Source organism: Haliaeetus albicilla, chromosome 14 (assembly GCF_947461875.1).
Source record: "Haliaeetus albicilla chromosome 14, bHalAlb1.1, whole genome shotgun sequence".
In the NCBI taxonomy this organism is placed as follows: Eukaryota; Metazoa; Chordata; class Aves; order Accipitriformes; family Accipitridae; genus Haliaeetus; species Haliaeetus albicilla.
In genome coordinates this window covers 2,201,985-2,220,924 of record NC_091496.1, presented here as the reverse complement: position 1 = coordinate 2,220,924, position 18,940 = coordinate 2,201,985, and the positions used below count along the sequence as shown (strand labels likewise).

The 18,940-nt window shown below is 49.9% G+C and overlaps 1 protein-coding gene across 1 annotated transcript; it reads right to left on the bottom strand.

Annotated features, from left to right (window-relative positions):
- Positions 1-1,733: 1,733 nt before the first annotated feature.
- On the bottom strand, positions 1,734-18,806 carry SLC35B4 (solute carrier family 35 member B4). The gene is made up of 10 exons (XM_069801527.1): positions 18,564-18,806; positions 13,539-13,652; positions 12,422-12,524; positions 11,230-11,279; positions 9,950-10,031; positions 8,491-8,551; positions 7,586-7,695; positions 7,282-7,357; positions 6,049-6,124; positions 1,734-5,140 (listed from the first exon to the last, which is right to left on the bottom strand). Exons 1-10 carry the CDS (start codon positions 18,638-18,640, stop codon positions 4,894-4,896), a joined length of 996 nt encoding a protein of 331 aa, XP_069657628.1. The 5' UTR covers positions 18,641-18,806; the 3' UTR covers positions 1,734-4,893.
- Between the last annotated feature and the right edge of the window lie 134 nt (positions 18,807-18,940).

The following is an 18,940-nucleotide window of genomic DNA, read 5'->3' as shown; positions in this document are numbered from 1 at the left end:
TCGTGGGATTTGTCCCACCAAGTTTCAGTAACGGCAACTAGGTTGTAGCTTTCTAGCAGTACGGTGGCTACCAGCTCCTCCTGTTTGTTGCCCACGCTGCCTGCATTGATGTAGAGGGACTTCAGCTGGGCTGCCGGCAGGGTCAGCTGCTTAGAGGAACACCCCTTAATTACTTGGAGGTATTTAACTGGTGTTTCCCTGTTGGTTCCCATTACCTCAGGAGCCCCTGGCTCAATTTCTGTAAGACTTCAGGGGTGCTCCAGTGTAACCAGCATGTCTCAGAGCAACAGGCTGAGGGCCCTCGCTGGCATTAATAAAAACACCAGCCCAGATTTAATGAAAGGCAAAAGATTTTGAACAGAAATTTCCAAGCTGATGAAAGCAGAGCCTGGCCAATGAGAATTTATTAAATGAACGGCTGCCAGGGTCTGGTGAAAGATGATTTGTTAAATTACAAATATATATACTTGGCAACTGCTGGAGAATTAAGTATGCCCATGAAAACTCAGAGATGGGGAAAGTTTAAAGGCGTATTAAACGTGAAGTGATGGCCAGGATTTTAACGCCACATCGCTGTTTTTGCAGTGATGGGAGATGTCACCAGGGTCTGGAATGACCACAGTAATCACTTCATTCCTTGCTATTTTTTTTTTTAAACCAGGTTCCACGTGGGATGCTGGACCACTCAGCTCTGAGCTAATGGTTACCTGCTGATGCCAGGAGGCTTCATTTGCTATTTCAACCTCTCCTGGGATAACGCCACGGCAAGCGAAGCGCGCTCTGTGCTGCGTGGACGGGATTCCCAGAAACTGGGAGCCTTAAACAACTGTTGAGTCTCACTTGGGGACCTCAGACCCTGACGGTTTCCTCGGCACCAACTGCTTAAGGCTTAAACTGCTTCTCTCTGGCAGATCCCCCAACCCCTGTGGGTGCTGCTGGGGACCTCAGCTGCCCGACTCACCCACCTGGCTGCAACTGGATACCACCTGCAGCAAGTTAATGGCTATCATTTATTGTAAGTGCAATTAAAGAGGAGCCTCCCCCAGGCCACCCTTCCCTTCTCTTGCCTTCCTACACCCCCCCAGCTCTTGGTTCAATATCTTTTTAGTAGGAACCACAGCTGACAGGGCTGGATGAGGCCAGTGGTCCTGGCTTGGTGCTGCACAGAGGGAGGGAAACAGCCACCCCAATGAGTCTGCTGGCACCACAGGCCCTGTAGCTTATTATTATTGGTTTAGCTGCATTTTTGCAGCTTGCGTATTTCCCCATCAGGTGCTATGACCCAAGAGGAGGAGAGGGGCACGTGGGATTTGAGGAAAGCAGCATCTCGCCTCGTGGCAGCAGCTAGAGGATAACGTTGGGCTGGAGCGCAGCAGACGGGCACGTGCTTTTTGGGTAGGAGAGCCTGGCTTTGCTCGGCCGCATCGTGAAGTCCCAGAGGACGCATCTGGGGTGCTGTGGCTCCAGCCCTCCGGCTACACTGGCCAGCGTGGTGGGTGAGGATTTGGGGGTGCTGGCGTTCAAGGACACTCGGGTGCGGGACGCTGCAGTGCTGCTAGGTGCGTCAGTGCAGGCAGGTGGTTGGGTCTTTCCCTCAAACCCCGTCGTCCTACCTTCTCTCCTATTAAAGGCAGGAGAACTTGTGTGTTGATTTCAGAGCCCCATTAATTTGCCAGTCAGCAGCAGCTGATTACCAGTAGCAAAGCGTGAAAGGAGAAACAAGAAGAGCAACATACTTTGGAGAGGTTACATGTTTATTTTGTTTTTAAAAAAACAACAACAAAAATACCACCCTAAACCCAACCAGTCAACCCAAAAGCTCTGCAAATCCAGAACACTGATCAAAAAGTATTTTGGCTCACCCACTTTTCCAGCCTCTGCTAAAAAATGTGTGCTATTATCTCTACAGCAAATGTTAAAACCAAACCAACCAGTACCCCCATTTTGGGGTGGAGCCCCGGATTCAAATACCAGTTTTGGCTAACAGGGCCCTTCTGCATGGACCTTTCCTCCATCCCACAACTGGGCAAGCTCACCCACTCTCCTACAGCAGGAAGGGAATTGCTGCCACTTCTGCAATGCTGTAACAATTATAAATATTCAGAAACACATGGATCACACTGTAAAGTTAAAAAAATACCCCCGACAACAACAAATAGTAACCCATTGTTGACATCTGGTTCGAGTGAAGACCAAGTACAGCACACGGCTAAAAGAGAAAACCAAACATCCCCAAACCTACCAGCATCATACAGAAATTGGAGACAACATGCAATTTCCTTGATACAAAGAGTGACCTAGAGAGTAATCTATGTACAGTATGTTACACTCACTCAGGCACCCGCTCAGCTATTGCTTTGCTAAATCCCCAGCCCAGGCTACAGCAACCATTGCCCCAGCTTCCCAACAGGAGTTACAGCTCCTAAATGCAGCTTCTGCCTTCAGCCTGGCGTTACACCGGTGTGTTTTAAGCTTTGATGAACCCAACCAGTTACTCAGCGTCCCTGATGCTTTCACGCTGAATTTGTGTTGCCTTCCCCTAGCTCGCTGTCTCAGCTGAAGCGCCGTGTAAATAGCTTTGAAGATCAAGATGAGGGATAAAGGTTTTTGCCTCTCTCTGGGTCTTTCCTGGAGCCTATGCATACAGCTGGATGTGAGAACTGACCTGCACTAGGTGCTGGGGCAGCTCTTGGGAAACAGTCTCTCCATCTACAAAATCCTTGGTAACATCCCATGTCTGACACTCAAAATACAAGAGGTTTTTCAGGCTCAGGAAAAACCAAAACCAGAAGGGAAAACTCTTCAGCATCTCAGGAAGGAGTGAGCTGCAGGTCCCATCAGCACCATACTGGCTCTGGTTGGGATGGAGTTAACTTTTTCCATAGTGGCCTGTACGGTGCTGGGATTTGGATTTGTGGCTAAAACTGTTGCCAACACACCTGTGTTTCAGCACTTGCACAGCATCAAGGCTTTCCCTTTTTTCCCCACTCTGCTCCCCACCAATGATTAGGCCATGGGTGCGCAAGAAGCTGGGAAAGGGCACAGCCAGAACAACCAATGCAGATAAAAATCAGCAATAAAAATGGAGGGGAGGGGTTTTTTTGGGAAGGTGGCCATTGCTTGGGGACTGGCTGGGCATAGTGGGTAGGTGGTTGCCTTTGCATCACTTGGGTTTTTTTTTTAACCCTTCCTCTTTCCTTTGCCACTTTTGTCTCTATTCACACATTTTCTTGGGTTTGCTCTTCCTATTCCCCCTTGACCTGATCCCAACTGTGGGGGACAGTGAGCGAGCAGCCGTGTGGTGCTTTGTGGCCGGACGGGGTTAACCCACCACAAGCACAGGTTTAATGCTGGAGGGGTTGTAAACACCAAGGCTGGAAGCCATCGGGATGTTGGGTGGAGGAATAATGGAGTACAGTCCTTACTTGGCCAAGCTTGATGTGAATCAGGTTGACAGTGCTGGATGCCCCAATTATCACGGTTGAGTGGGGACAGTATCAGGATGATGAAAACAAGCTGCTCCAGGAAAATTGAGGCAGCACAAAACAGGGCTCCCTGCTGCTCCGAGACAAGGCTGCGTGCAAACCATTGCTCTGCCCAACACTGAGCTGCTCCTAGAAGAGCTGTGGCTGCTGCTCCTCACCTTGCTGGGAGACACGCGTTGCCTGCATGCATGGGGACACACACTCAAAGCTCCCGAAGGCCACTCCTGCCCCAGGTGAGGGGTAACACTAAGGGACGCCGGTCCTGCACCAGGTGGATGCTGCTATGATGCACAGAAATGCCACGAGTGAAGCTGATGCCCAAGGGGTGGGAGAAGAAAAGAGGAGAACTGGGTGAAGGGACAGTAAAACCAGCCCCTCCCAGCGGCAGAAATAAGCTCAGCTGTACTGGCCCTTCTTAAGTTTCTTGGCATCATTTGAACCCTGAGGTTGGGCTGGATCCGGGGGGACCACAGGCGCGTTGGGGGCTCAGCACAGTTCGTTACTGCTGGTAACAAAGCCCACTGAACACACTTGTGATGAGGGGAAAAAGTAGGAAGCGACTGAAAAGTGACCTGCACTGAGGACCTAACCAAAGCAGGAGGAACCCATGACACCCTCCAGCTGATGAAGTATCAGAGCAACATCTGAGGACTCAGCGAAGCCTCAGCAGCACTTCACCGTCTCCCTGAGAAGGCTGCAAAGGTGACACAGTGGCACTTTCTGTCCCCTTAGCATCACTCCTTTTTGGTTTCCTCAGGCTCCCAACTAGGTGGTGCTACTAGTGATGGGGGCTCGGTGGCTTGGGAACCAGTCCCCTTAGCCATTCCCCAGTGGAGGATCTACTGGGCAGACTGGAAGGCTCTAGCTACAGGCGTATCTGACACTCTCCCAGCACAGGTGGTAGGACCAGGCAACAAGGACTCAGGTTAACAGCCAGGCCTGGCATTTCCAGTGTAACTAACAACCTGCTGCACAAACAGCAGGTCCCCAGGGCTCAGCCATCCACTACGGCCACCTAGACATTAAAGGACGGCACCAAACATGCTCAGGGTCCAGCTCATCAGAGCCAGGAGGAGTGGACAACAGCACCACAACAAGGTTGGGCTCCTAACAGAGAACTGGTCAGCTTTTACATTACTTAAAAAGGGCTATTCAAACAAACGAAAAAACAGGGGGAGAGGTTGGAAGCTAAAGGGGTTGCATAAAAAAAATGCAACCTTGCAAAAATAACTGTATCGTCTCTCCATGATCCATTTCAGGTAGGTTCCCAGCAGAGGCTCCACGTTTCCCAGAAGCTTGGCACAGCCAACACCTCCCCCGTGTTATAAAAACAACCCCCCTCTGGGGGATTCCCTGCTGCTCTGCTCTATAAAACAATAAAAAGGTCCCTGCAGAGAGTCCCCGGCTGTTACTCCTCCTTCGGCCTCTTCCTCCAGTGGGCCAGGAAGGGCCCGAGGCTGTTCCACACCTCCGTGTACATGAGAGTCCCTACGAAGACGAAGGCAGTGCCCAGCCAGTGCCAGGCTGTGAAGGGGTTGCGAAAGTAAAGGATGGAGAAGATGAGGCTGACAAACTTGCGCAGAGTCACCACCAGCGTGACGGTGAGGGATGTGCACTCCGTGGTGAGGATGAAGACGCCTCGGATGCAGACGTATCTGGGTGGGCGGAGGTAAGGGGACATCGGGGCCGAAGAGGGAAGACACCTGGGCAGGCCTTTGGCAATGAAAAGAACTGGGCAATGGATCACGCCAGTCTGGTTATAGAGGGAATAAAATTCCCTTCTCCTCGCATCAGCATTTCTACAGATATGAATAGCTTCATAACAAACCCCAGGGACACCGCAAATCACCCAGACTTCCCCCAAGCTTGCTCTGGGACTGCAAAACTACCCCACTAGAGCAGCTGGGGCTGATGCATTGTCAAAAGGTTAATGGCCATGGAGCCAAGGAAAGCTAAAATCAGACTTCTCCATTTATACCCACCAGAAGTCCCCTTTGCCCCCCGGGGAGGCACAGGAAAGGCAGATTAAAGAAGGTTGTTTCATGGAGCAGCATGAGCAGCAAGAGAACACAGCACTCTTTCAACAGTGAGAGGAAAACGGTTAAGAGAGCCTTGGACTGAAGGGTCTCTTTCTTGAGGGCATCTCGGCTTCTTCAGACTTTCAGAGCTGTCCTCGCTGCCTCCACATCAGCATATATTACAAATAGCTCCTGATCTGTCCCTTCTACTTAGAGCTGGCTAGCAAAACCACCATGAGTTTATACCAGTCGGCCTGTCCCTGGGGAGGTGGTGGCAGATTTCAGCCACCCTGGAAAGAACATAAGCCCCCGGTTAAATTCTGCTCTGTATTTTCCAAGAGGTGGTGGCCAGGTGGTTCAGCCACCCTGGAAAAAAAATTTTAAGTCCCAGGTTAAATTTCACTCTCTATTTTCCAAGACTTAGATGAACATCAGCTCCTAAATGTAGGGAAGGCTCCAAAGACATGGCACCTCCACCCCATTCCTCCCCTCCCACCCTGCTGCCATCTCCGTGGCGTGTCTCAAGCTGAGCTTTGAAAGGATACTGAGTGATGACATTCATGAGGAGGTAGAACCACATGATTGGTAGGGTCAGCCCAATCACTGGGACCTGAAATGGCTCTGCGGGGAAAAAGGACAGAGTAAGGTCACTGCCCTGCTAATGCTTAAAGAAGGTGCAAGGAGAGGTGTCTCTCTCCTGTCCTGGATTGACCGTGATCCGGGACACACCACAGCTTCAGGAGGCCATTGCTGCATCAGGCAGACTGAGGTGTGGGCACATTTTGATTTTGCTCCAAATGGAGGGTTATCTTGTTCTTACTGTGGTAAATGACAAATACAAGAGAGTTCGCAGATGTTTGTGCTCGGACTTCTGTAGGGAAGAAAGGAAGATGGAGGAAGTAGTAGGCTAAGGAAAAATACATTAAAAGAAAATCTCTGTCTTGCTTTCTTGTGTCAGGGCTGTCCTACTATTAAAACCAGATGAATCAACTATGTCGCTCCAAGAAGCTGACAGCACTGGTGTGGCAAAGTCTGCATAGCACCAGCAAAACAAAAGCCAACGGGTCCATGTTGACTCCTGTGGTTGAGGATTTTGTCCTGTTACTCCCATTTTTGAACTACCACATTCCTTTCCCCAGGGGTCACCTCATGCTTTCCTTCAGACAGGTGTAGCATGCTAGAAATATATTGCAATGATATTAATGAACAGGTTAAAATGATCTACGCATGCAAACAATCCTCCTACCCAGAGGGGATTAGAGAACCAGCAAACCTATTCAGCAAAGACCCCTGCAGTTTCACAAGATCAGGGATATAGGAAGCTTGCTGGCACTGAAAAGCCTGGTGAATTTTACCTATTAAGCCTAAGCAGATGAGCAGTCTGCCTGGGCCCAACAGGTGTATGCGTGTGCGCTAGTGAGAAGCTTGGGCTTTAATCACAGTGATCCAAAGAGTAACTCATGGCTTAGCTTTGCAAGCTGCTGTGGCACCAGCTGAACGGTCAGCTGCCCATGGCCAGGATCCCAGCAACCACCACTTGTCCAAGCATGGTGGCATCTGGCCCACCACAGGGAAAAGATTGGACAACGTCCTCAAGACAGTGTGGGGTTTTTTGGCTTTTGGCTTTCTATCAAACCTGAAAATTCAAAGGGCTTGAATATCCCAAGACGACAGTGACACACACAACTGGTGGACTAAAAGCTTTCTATAGCAGAAGGAAGGACTCTTCCACAGGACAAAAAGTTACGAGAGCAAGGATCCATCTGTGCAACACTTACCGGACTGGCTGAAGAGGACTGCATGGTGGTAGATGTTTGGAGCAAGGAGGAGAAAGCCAGGAAGTGGTAACGCATGCTGGAGAGAAAAGTAAAGATGTGATGTTAACAGATTATGTGAACGCACCCAACTTCTCATCCTGGGAAACCAGCCTCACACATCTGGATGACAGGACACTCTTCGCTGCTCCAGCCTTGCAGCGTGCGATTCTTTGGATTTGTGCCGAGTACATGGTGGGAGGGGAAGGGACTCTCTTAGCAGTTCTATCTGCCTAGTAAAAGCAACAGAAAAGACATGGTGACTTACATTGTAAAAAAGAGCCTCTTTGGAGTGCTTCCCAAACTGCTTGTACAGCGTCTCCTGGAAAATCCCCATCCTGGCAGACATGAGGAGGGCGAAGGTGAGTGCAGCAATACCTGGAACAGAAGCACAACCTTGCAACACTGCTCAAGCATGGCATAGCTCAAGTCAACCAGCTTGAAGACTCCCCCATGATTTGGCTTTCAGTGAAAAATGCCAAAAATTCAGACTTGGTAAGAAAACTGATAATGGTCTTGGGGACACAGGTATCTTATTACAAAGGCTGAGATGCCAAGAGACTTCTGAAAAGAACACCTCTTAAAAAGAGACTCAGCCCTGGCACACAGAGTTGGCGGGATAGCATGGATACAGCCATTTGCCACTGCTGACAATACATCAATCCCAGGTTCCCCCAAAAGCCACCAAGAGACATAGGTTGGGGGTATACAAATAGACTCAAGTGCCAGACTTTAAAGACTCCTCCATGAAATACTGTGCTGAATGAACACTTGAACCAGCCGCAGCCCCTCTCCCTCTCTGCAGCATATCTCATGGCATCAGGTGTATCAGGTAGGGCTGCTTTTGCAAAGAGAAGTCAAGAAGCTATCTGCAAACATGCATGACTGTAGTCTCATTCTGTCACTAAGCCACTACCTTGTAGAAACCCCTTAGGTGCCATATTTAACTTGTTGGCCAAATGAAGAGTACCTCCTTGCACAAAGCTGCTAACGAGTGCCACAAAACCCCATTCTTTGCAAATCAACATCCACCAGATGCTCAGCACAACTTAACCACAGCAAGAGGACTCCCACCACAGTCTGCCTTGCACAACCCACATGGCCAAGGACATCAGAGAGCCGAATCTTGCCAGTAACCGGGCAAGGTCGGCTGGAGATGTGGCATTCACATACCTAGCAGCCACCACAAGAAAACCTGGAGTCCGTCCTCTTCATTTAAGCTGGAGTCAGATGCCTGGTGGAGGGAGACACAACACAGTCACCATGAGCTACCATGTCCCTGCAGCTCATTCAGACCTGCCTCTACCTCACTCTTGATTTGTGTGTTGCGTTCCAAGCAAGCCCATAAAGCAAAGATCACCCAAGGTCTCACATTCTCCAGAGTTGCTTCCCTGGCTGGACAGAGGTGGCAGCAACTATAGCACACTTTGCTTTCCACTCTGCTTCAAGGAATGCACAAAATTCCAGCAAAAATGTGTAAACGTCTGATCAAGAAAGTAGCTTTTCTGAAAGAAATGCCCTGGCTTGGCAAGAAACCAAATTCTTCAACCACAAAAATAATCAGTGCCATTTAGAAAGCTCTCAAAGAGAGCCCATTAGCAGGCTCCTCTGTCCCCATCTCAGAGGTGAGTGCGCAGGAAAGAATAAGGGCTCTGGCCAAGCCCCAGTCAGGTACTAAAACCAGGGCTCTGGCTTGCAGTCAAGACATTGAGGAAACCAGGCCTGTAGATGATGTTGGCCGAGGGTAAAACTCTAGGCAACATGACTTGGCTCAAATCTTTCACTGTTGTTTAGGCCAAATTAGATTACTCACCTTTGCTACAACTGACCTTGCTACACCAAAACCCCATGCCTGCTCAGAGTTTATCTGGATTAATACAGAGCAAGGCTGCACAGCACAGACCTTCCTCAGACATTCTGACAGCATAAAAAGCTATTAAATAATGGGGGACTTGGAGGTTTGACAGCCCTGTTTCATTTCCAATCTCTCAGAACTGGATTAAGTGCAATGAATTTTCACTTGACCACCACTTTATGCCATTTTTCTGTCTTCAGCTGACAAGATCAGGCTGTGCGTGCTGACCCAGGAAAAGCCCAAAGTGGTGTTACACATGCATTTTCTTCACTCCCTCCTGTTCTCCAAATACATGCACTTTATTTCAAGGGTCACAGAAAGTCACTCTGGATGACAACAGGTGTGGAAAAATCTAGCCTGAAAGCCAAGAATCTCTTCTGGGATAAAAAGAGTGAAGACTTAAGATGGTTGAGTTTTGTTTAAGATTCACCTGCTCGTAACTGCAACACATCACAGTAAGGCCAAGAAAAAACAGCTTCTACCTGTTATCTCTGTGGCAAAAAATAATGGTTTATTCTCAGCAAAAAGCAACATGAACAGGTTGAAAGGCATCTGTAATTAAGTTAAACCACATGCATGTGTGTGCATCCCTTCCTTCCAAACCACAGGAAAATGAGACCAGGAACAAGAGCTTTTGGGAGCAGATCTAGGAGCTAGGAGACATCTTGTCTCTCCATTAATAGTCAGACAAAGGGAATTACTGATGAAGGTGCTGACAGCAGCTCCTTCTGTCAATAAGGTTCACAGCTATAACCTCAGGTGCTTTCCAAACCTTACCACTTGCTTTGCAGACATGAAAGTGCAGGTAAAGATCCCCAGGGACACCAGGGCTATGGATGTGTACTTAGATACGCTGTATCTGCACAGGGGGAAAAGAGAGATGTCAGTGACCCAGCCCACCCTCGTGTTGTTCGTCTACTGTTCCCTTGCATTGCATTTTACTCCAATACACTGGTGTGAACTTGTGGTAATGGGCACATATCCATTATCTAACACTGGACATTGCTGGGAGGGAAGGCCAACTTACTCCAACTGCAACAAAAAAGAAGCATTTGGACCAAGATTTCCTTGCCCATGGCAAAGGATCCCTCTCAGATCAAAGCCAGCGCAGATCTCTGCATAGCGGTAGAATGGCAGGGGATGTGCCCACATTGCTCCCACAGCCAGACCCCAAGCAGCTGGGAGGACCCTCCTGTCCTGATGTCTTTGCCCACCGTGGTGGGCTGACCCCAGCCAGCAGCCAAGCACCCACACAGCTGCTTGCCCCCACCTTGTGTGATGGGGGAGAGAACTAGAAGAGCAAGAATGAGAAAACTCGTGGGTCAAGCTAGAGTTTAATAGGTGAGGGGGGGGGGACTAAGAACAAAACCAATGGAAAAGCAATCACTCACCACCTCCCACAAGCTTGGCCATCTTGGAAGCCAACTCCCCCAAACCCCTTTCTTCCTCTACCCTGGTTTCTGTTGCAGCACACGACATTATTTGGCATAGAATATCCCTTTGGCTATTTGGGGTCTGCTGTCCCGGCTGCATCCTCTCCCAACTTCTCATCCATCCCCAGCCTACTCGCTGGGGAGGCAGGCAGAGTGGAAAAAAGAGAAAGCCTCAACACTGTGTAAGCATAGTTCAGCAACAGCCAAAACATCAGTGTGCTATCAATGCTGGTTTAGCCACAAATCCAAAACACAGCACCATGACAGCTGCTATGAAGAAAGTTAACTCCACCCCAGCCAGACCCAGTACACCCATCCATCAGGAGTGGTACCAGCCTCACACAAGTAAGAGAAAAGAAAAGAGCTAACATAGAGGCCTGCAGCCATGTGTCAAAGCTCTCTCTTCAGACCATGCTTGCCTTAAACAAAGGAGTGAGGGGTGGTGGAAACGCAGAAGAGGGAACTATTCCAGCCTCTAGTGGAGGTACACCTCTGTGCCCCAGTTTCCCCATCGGTAAAACCAAGAATATTTAACAGGAAAGGGGAGGGCACTAAACACCAGTAAGGATTAAGTCAATGGCAAAGCATTCTCTGATGATGTAAGAGGCTTGTAAGAGGACTTACCTTTTCTTCAAAATGATGATACCTAGAGCCATGCTTGCTATGAGAGAGCCCTGGGAAAGAAGAGAGAGGAGGAGGAAAACAGAACAGAAGGTCAGCATGACAAAATTCCCTGGACTGGGACACCCGCCCCAGAGAAACACCGCAAACTCAATACAACTAATGCCACAACACCAACAGAAATGCCAGGACAGGATCAGGGAGACTGACAGGGTGGGGAGAGTCTCACCTCAGCTAGGAGGAGGGGAGAAGTTGAGCTGGGTGGCTGGGGAACAAGGATGCTGAGGCAAACAGGTTACTAGGATCTTCCGGCCAGTGGGCCTCTCCCTGGTTTTGGCTCACTCGTGACACTTAGTGTGTGTTACAGACCAGAACATGGCCAAATCACTGTGTTTTTTTTAAATTCGGAACAGGAGTATGGCTCTGTAGATTGACTGCAGGGCTGCAATACAAGAACCGTCCCTCATGGTTAATGCAGGACAGGGTTCCTAGACTGTTGTGTGTTTTTCTTCTTTTTAACCTCTCCTTCAGGTATCTCAACCCCATGACGTGTTGTGGGAGAACAGCCCCCACTCAGCAGATCTGCCCAGCAGATTTTGTTATTCCCAACAGCTGGGGCTACATTTTCTTTGGTTTTAACAGAAGTTTTAGCCTGACACTCATCTACAATTAAGTAAAGATGCATTTTAATACCATTTTCCAAAGAAAAGACCTATGGGCTAACAATGCAGGTGGAAATAGGCCAAAGCCATGCTCTCTGACCTGGGGCGTTTAACTGAGACACCTACGCTAGGACATGAACCACTTGGTGTAGCTGTGCAGTGGAAGGGAAAGCTGAGTCCCTTTGGCCAGCAATTCAGCCTTTCCAGGGCTGACAGCCAGAGTCTGGGCTTGGTTTTGTCATTGTTACTTCCCCATCACCTTTGGAAATATGAAGCCTGTGTGAGCCTCAGTCTCCTCATCTATCCATTAAGTTAAGTTTAATGATCAACACCGTGAAAGTGAGAACTCAAGCTCAGCCTTCAAAGCAGGGTTGCTCTCCCCACAAGTTAGCTAGAGTTTAGTATTTGCACAGGGTTTTCGTGCCCTCAGGGAAAGAGAGGGTGGCAGAACACAGGCACCAGAGACAGTGCTTGCAGAGGTGATGGGAAGAGATGCCCCATGAGCAGGGAAAGGATGGCATGGCATTACTCACTGATCTGAAGATCATGTGCAGCGGCATGGCGATATTTAAGTTCAGGGCATAGTTATTCACCACACTGACAGTGAAGAACATGGCCACCATGATGAAATAGTACCTGAAACACAAACCCAAAAACCAGCTGATGGCTATGCATGTACCTCCCTGGGATGCTGAGACATGCCTCTGGAGCTGAGCAGGAGCCCACCTAGTTCTTGGGTCTGTGATAAGGACTAACAAGGAGACCAATCCAGTTTGGATGTAGCAGGGAAGTCCTCAGAACAGGAAGCAGGCTGCCCTGCACTGGCTCGGCTTGTGCTAATCCCAGAAGCAGAGGGGAACTGAGGATAGCCCAGCTGGGACCTTTTAGCATGGACATCCTCCAGACCCCCCTTTCTTAAGGACAGTGGCATAAGACAAGGCTTGATTTGAGGGGATTCAATTTCTGCCAGCAGACATCGCTATCCTGAGTGGAAGGAGAAACTATTCAAATCCAGGCTGAACACCTCGATGGTTCTACACCTAAGCTAGAGAGCCTCCACAAATTGAAGTTCCTCGCTGTGATGCAGCCACGAAAGGCACTAAACTTGCCCTCAATTTTCTGTCATGAAGATCTCTGTCCCGAGCACTCAGCACAGCGCTCTGTTTTGCCACGGACTAGGCACTCTGCTAAGGAACCCCACAAAACCTCCTCACTTCACTTTGGCCATTGAGCGCCAGGGAGGAGAGCATGAACATGCCAGGCCATTGCCAGGACAAGATCAGCTCTGATGGAGAAATGCAAAAGTGAATTTGGCCAGCCTTCCAGTAAACCTCTCCCTCCCACGCCCATTGCACCAAGCCCCAGAGAGACAGCAAGCTCTTCAAACACAGCAAACTCTTAACTGTGCAAAATACTGCCCTGTTTCTTGGACAGGAAAGTATCTGATGGCAATTTTGTATTAAGAATTCTCGATAAACAAGGAATTCATATTTTATCAGGTATGACAGGTTCCCAGTGCGGCTTCACAAATGCTGCAGAATGGATGGGATTTTGACTGGATAAATGGATAAGACTTTTTATTAAATACTTCTTGAGATAATAGATAGCTAGTCAATTTGTGCCTAGCAAAAGCATTCAGATTGACTGTACCTCATTGGTATGGCTGGCCTCTTCCTCCCAAAGTTGGCTTCGAAGATAAAGCCCTCCACCGCGATAAATAGGAACTGGGAGAATGTCACTATGTTCCCACATCCTGGAAACTCCCTGCAGGCATGGAGAAGAAAGACAAGCATAACAGCAATGCAGTGGAGAACAAACACTGCAATAAAAAGAGGCTAACAGCTCATAATCCCAGAGTGAGCATCAACCTGCAGGGGCTTTACTGCTTTATCTGTCCAGGTTCTCATGTTGCCTTTGTTAAACACTTCCCTGCAGATATTTATTCACCTGTACTTGTAGATACATGTGCAGCAATCCCTTCCTTAAACATTTCCGAAGAGGAAGCGAGCAGCCAGCCCCATCATGGGCACGTGGTGAATTGGGTCAGGAAGTGAAAGAGGAAATTGGTCGCATCTCACACGTCTGTATAACATCCCGCCAGGGTACAGGATCCGAATGAGCAATATCAAGCACGGACATAACCATACTGAAGATGGATCTCCCTCTTTCTCATGGGGAAGTGGTTTTGATAGGGTCTTTCCCTACCTACAAGCTGCTTTATTTGTCAGAGGCCACATGAAATGGTGAGTCCACCCCAGAGGAAGGCAGCAGGATTTCCAATAGCCCTTATTTCCACTGCATGAGGGAAGTCCCAAGGTCAGGTCCGTGTCTGCAGAGCAAGGCGTAGTGTCCATGGTTCTGCTTGTACCCCATCCCCAGAATGTGTGAACATGAGCTCAGACCTGCTTTCAATTTATGCAGCAAGCTTTAGCTCTCTGCCCTCTTGCATTTGCCAGATGCCAAAAGGTTGGTTGTAGGTTCAAGAAGGAACCTACAACAGCTCATCGTGGGAGCCCAAAAAGGTCATGGCATTAAATGCCACGTGATAGCCAGGCAAGCCAGGGAGCTTGCTAATGCGACACAGGCTTTGCACTGAAGTTTTCAAACTCTACAAGGTATTGAAAGCCATAAAACAGTGTCTGACCTTGAAAGAGACCCTCTTAGCTGAGCATCTTTGTCCTTCCAGAGAGACCCAGGCACTGCAGTTATCACTACCCTTGTAGCAGAACTGACACCACCTTTGAGCAAATCAACCTTGTGTGTTTATTCTCAAGGCAGAGGAATTACACTCAAGGTCAAGAGAGCCCATAACAGCCTGACATTAAACAAAGACTCCCTGGATGCTGCTCACCCATTCCTAGCAGACATGCCTGCTGCAGACTGCCTCCTTCCTAAGAAGCTTACAGGGAGCAGAAGAGGATTTCCTGGGAGGCACACAGTCAGCTGTGGGCTCAGAGGAGGCCACGACATGTCAGATAATCAGAAAGCTCACTGTTATTTGCAGTGGGAGACAGAGGAATTTGAGCAAGTACTTCCCCCTTCTCTGGTGCAACACAGAAACTGAGGCCAAGGACTTAACAGAGAAGCTACACGCTGCTGAGTTGCGATCCCCACCCTGCTGCACAAGCTTTTAGCTTGCTCACGCAACATGCCATCACAAGTAGTTAGAGGCTGGGTCTAGACACAGTTTTGCAGAATGCAAGCTGAGAGATACACTGGAGAACAGGAATAACCAAGCTGTCTCCTGGGTAGCAGAGCCAAAGGCCTGGTCTCCTCCAAAATCTCTGTCACCCCCCCGACTTCTCAGAAGCAGCAGCAGTGCTCTGGTTAATGCAGAGCTGGCACGTGGTTGCCACCAAACAGCACCTGGAAAGGCCACCTTCTCCCTGCATTTTCCATGGAGTAGGCACTAGCCTGAGCCCCTCCCCTCTACCCACTTGCCAATTTTCACATTTTCCAGAGCTTAATTGTCCAGGAGACTTCAGTCCCTGCTGTGCAATGACATTATGAGGTTCAAAAGATACTTAGGTGAAGAGAAGAGATATTGAACTGGAGACAGAGACCAGGCTCCAGGATTGTAAACCTCATCTCTGTAGGGGAATACAAAGCAAGTTTAAACTTGAAATAAACCAAGACTGTTTCCATGCACTAGACTTTGTTTCCTCCCAATTCACAGATCCTTGCATTCAGTCACTTGCTGTACATACGACCTCACATTATCTGTACAGTGTTGACTGATAAAGAGACAAACAAAAAAAACCCCAGGCTGTATCTGCCCATGTCTTTGACTCACAATTCTAACACACACTGATAGACCTAAAAGAAGTGACAAGAAGTCTGGATATATCAACAAAAGATCTGCTTTAGCTATAGCCAACTGATAGAGAGTCCTCCAGAGGCAATGTAGAAACACTACAATGCAATTGTAACCCTGCCTCCTACGACAGAATTGCCTGGGCTGTTACTGTCTAGCAGCCCTAGCAGATGGTGGGATTAAACAGCCAGAGCAGGGCTCCCGTTCACGTCAGCAGAGCACAAACAGTCTAGCCCAATTTCTGCACATCAGTTTGGGGCACACTGATGCACTCACTCAGACTGAGTTCAGCACATCCAAATCACTTCTCCAAGGAAGATTTCTGTCCATCACTGCAGAAGACTCCACATGTCATAAGGAATTCCTTCAACGGACCCTGCAGAAAAGCAGCCTCTCCATTTGCTCCATACAGGGAAGAAACCCCATTGATATCTACCATGCAGAGCCTCAACTGTTTTTACAGAGAAGGCACCTCACAAGGACACAGATTCAGAAGGCGAAGAGCAGATCATGGGCTTTCTAATCAGGCCTGTATGTACATCACGCACAAAGCTTTGGCATCACGGCTCAAAGACAGACCTCCCCGGGTCAAGCAGGAAAGGACACTAGCAGAACAGGTCAGGTTGCTCCAGGCAGCAGAAATGGGATGAACTGAATGGTGTTTCTTGCCCTGTCCAGGCCTCCTCCTGTTATTCAGACAGGGGTTTGTTTAACTTGCTCTTGAAAACCTCCAAAAAGGAATTTCCCCGCTCTCTCTTACAAACCCACTTCACTACACTGAGACGGAGCAAACCTGGTTTTTTGGCCTGCTTTACATCCCTTTCATAGAAATTCAAGCCCCTTATTTCTTGTTCTGCCTCCAGAGCCCAGCAGAAAAATTTATCTCCTCTGCAGCCATTCTCCACACGTTTAAAGTCTTTTGTCTGTCCTCAGGGATCTGTAGACTAAACAGTTCTTATTCCTTTACTCTTTCCTCATAAATCCTGAGCAAATTTCTTCCAATCGCCTTTGTTGTTCCTTACTAGACTGTCAGTGTGGTCACTGCCTCTTCCTGTGATCCTGTTCCAGGACTTTGCTTGTTATGGGAAGATTCATCTTCAAGAGGGACTTTTCCCTTAGATAACACCAAGACCCAAAGAAATACCCAGTGTTACCCCAATTTAGGGACCAAAGGTGAACAAGGCAAGTGGTGGGCACAGGAACTGAGCTGTTAGGAACAGGGGAATTTCTAAAGTGGATGAGAGGCAATACTTAAGAGAAGCTTGTGTGCAAAAAGCAGCTTTTCCTTGATGTCTGCAATTGGACCTCTGGGATTTCCTGCTCAAAATCCCTTCTGGGGTTTAAACACCTAACTCAGCCTTTGAATAGGGCCAAATGGCTCACTTTTGTTTTAAGGTCTGGCCAGAGGAGACACAAGCCTAGTGGCAAGCAAATGCAATAAGCCAGATCCAAAGCTCTCTTCACCTCGAATACGCCCTTTCCTCCTCCCTCACTGATGCTGCAGCACAAACCATGCAGGAAAGGCAGAGGTTAGAACAATCCCCGAGAGGAAAGACAACTTGCCATGCAAGGTCTTTTCCTCCAGGAACTGCTTCTTGATTTATCCCACGATTGCTGAGTGATTGTGCAACCTTGTGGTAAGGTACCCATGTCCTGGCCTCCCACTTTGAAGCAAATATCCCCACTGCTGGCTTACAGTGTCAGGCTCTCTTTTGTACTCCCTTTTTCTCTTAACAATCTGGGATAATGATGGGTGGGGAGGAAGTAAGGGCAGGTTTTAACTACTAGTTTCGAAAGCCTAGGCATGACTGAAGTGAACATAGTACAGAATGGTCAGGGGATGCAGCTCCACACTGACTAACTATGATTATAGACACAGAACCAGTTCAACCATTACTTTTTTCCATTCAGGTCTAGCCCTTTTGCCTTCACAGCTTGCTGACCAGCCCTGAAAACAAATCCCACAGACCATCGCCTTTCCCAAGCCACGCCAGCCTTCCTCCATCAGGCTAAGGAAGGTGATGCAGCGCTCGGACATGCCCCAAATGTCAGCCCTCCTCTCTCTGCGACCTGGCAATTCGCCTTTGCTCCGAGTGCCACAAAGGACTCCTCTTCTCATCACACTGGCTTTGCAGCCACGTGACGCTGCCGCCGAAGATCACATTTCTAGATGGACGATGTTCCCTCGGCCCTGCCTGCTGTCCCCAGGGACCCCTGGCCAGCTCCTGCGCATCTTCTCCGTGGGATTTCCACCGTTAACTTGTACGAGGAGCTAGGATCAGAGAGCTGGGGGTGGTGGGGATGCCTTAGGGCCAGGCTGATGCGGTGGTCCCCATATCAGCAGGGACAGGAGATCCCTGGTGCCTGGGCAAGATAGCGAAGTGGCCCATCATAGGACCAGGCTGGGCCCAAGGAGAGGGAGACAGCCTCCCCCCCCGCCAAAAAAAACCATAAAACCTATCAGACGGTGAAACAACGAGGCCCAGTCCGGCGATTCACACCCGGGTTCCTCTCCACACCTTGACGAAGAGCCCCAAGGGCCTGGGGCTGCCCCCCAAGCTGTGAGGGGGGCTGCCCCCCAGGCCGGGGCCGTAGACCCTCTCAGGGCGAGCCCAAGGCTGGGTACCAGCCCCGGCAACCCCACTACCCCCCAAAATCCTCTCACCTCAGCCCCCCCCCCCGTCTCCTGGAGCTCCCTTGGGCACGGCTGCCGCTTTTTCCCCTCAAATCCTGAAACCTGTGAGGGAAACCCTGCGGCCCCCAGCCCCGGCGACCCGACCCCGACCCCCGATCCCCACTCCTGCCCCCTAACCCCCTCCATCTGCCCCCCCCCCCCCCCAAAACCTCTCCCCGCCCCGCACCTGGCCAGCAGCTCCAGGAACACCACGTTGCTGCAGCAGCCGCCGAACACCAGCCCCACCGCCACGGCCGGGTGCATGGCGTCGGCCTCAAACAGCGAAGCGGCTTCCCGGGCCGCCACCGCATCCCGCTCCCGGGCCGAGGCCCCGCTGCCGGCCCCGGTCCCACCGCCCCCGCTTCCTCCCGGGCGCCGGTAGTTCGCTTGCCGCCCGCCGCCCGTTCACCGATACCGCGGCGGCTCTAAGGTGGGGACTACAACTCCCGGCGGCCCCCGCGAAGCTTCCCACCTCCTCCCTCAGGCGGTGCCGCGCCGCGGGGCATGATGGGGGTTGTAGTTCGGTGAGGGTGGCGCGGGGCCCGGCGCTTGAGGTGGCGTGAG

Coding starts and splice junctions, on each gene's coding strand:
- SLC35B4 (XM_069801527.1), bottom strand. CDS start 18,640: ATGCACCCGGCCGTGGCGGTGGGGCTGGTGTTCGGCGGCTGCTGCAGC. Junction 6,125..7,281: donor AGTCCTCTTCAGCCAGTCCG/GTAAGTGTTGCA, acceptor TTTTCCCCGCAG/AGCCATTTCAGGTCCCAGTG. Junction 5,141..6,048: donor CTCATGAATGTCATCACTCA/GTATCCTTTCAA, acceptor CCGCCCACCCAG/ATACGTCTGCATCCGAGGCG.